This window comes from Octopus bimaculoides, chromosome 2 (assembly GCF_001194135.2).
Source record: "Octopus bimaculoides isolate UCB-OBI-ISO-001 chromosome 2, ASM119413v2, whole genome shotgun sequence".
In the NCBI taxonomy this organism is placed as follows: Eukaryota; Metazoa; Mollusca; class Cephalopoda; order Octopoda; family Octopodidae; genus Octopus; species Octopus bimaculoides.
Window position 1 is genome coordinate 188592480 of NC_068982.1, and position 641 is coordinate 188593120.

At 44.6% G+C, this 641-nt stretch overlaps 1 protein-coding gene across 1 annotated transcript in view; it reads right to left on the minus strand.

The window, feature by feature from the left end:
• Nucleotides 1–641, minus strand: part of LOC106873698 (TBC1 domain family member 15-like) — a 56482-nt gene that overhangs the window by 25720 nt on the left and 30121 nt on the right. Inside the window, 1 exon segment of the mRNA XM_014921171.2 lies at nt 1–70. This exon segment is cut by the window's left edge and continues 179 nt beyond it. Within this exon segment, the coding sequence (XP_014776657.1) occupies nt 1–70 (70 nt within the window).

The following is a 641-nucleotide window of genomic DNA, read 5'->3' on the forward strand; positions in this document are numbered from 1 at the left end:
GTCATTTAATGTAAATGTTGTGGCTGAGTTCCTTTTGAGTGTTGGGCCTCACGGAGTCAATGACCAAGACCTTTGGCATTATGTCGTGCTTGAAATCACAGTTGTGGCAGATACCAGTGTCATGCAAATTGGCACACAGATGGCACCCATGCCGGTGGCACCCATGCTGGTGGCACATAAAAGCACACATTACACTCTTGGAGTGGTTGGCGCTAGGAAGGGCATCCAGCCGGAGAAAACCATGCCAGATCAGACTGGAGTCTGGTGCAGCCTTCCGGCGTGCCAGCCCAGTCAAACTGTCCAACCCATACCAGCATGGGCAATGGACGCTGAATGATGATGCTCAATGGTGTCATGGGTTTGACAAGATCCGACAACCATTTCACAGCAACTTGTTTCATGATACCAGCACAAATGGCTTGCAAGACTAGGAATCACCATTTCCCATTTCTGTGGTGCCCCACTTCCCTTGGTGCCTTAACCCTTTCGTTACTATATTTCTGACCAAAATACACCCCTCATGAGTTTCAATTAAATTCTAAAATAATCATGAATTTAGACTAGTCTCATTGAACACCTGTAACTTTTTTATTTATCAACATATTAATGTGATATTTGGAACATAATTAAAGAAAGGGTTC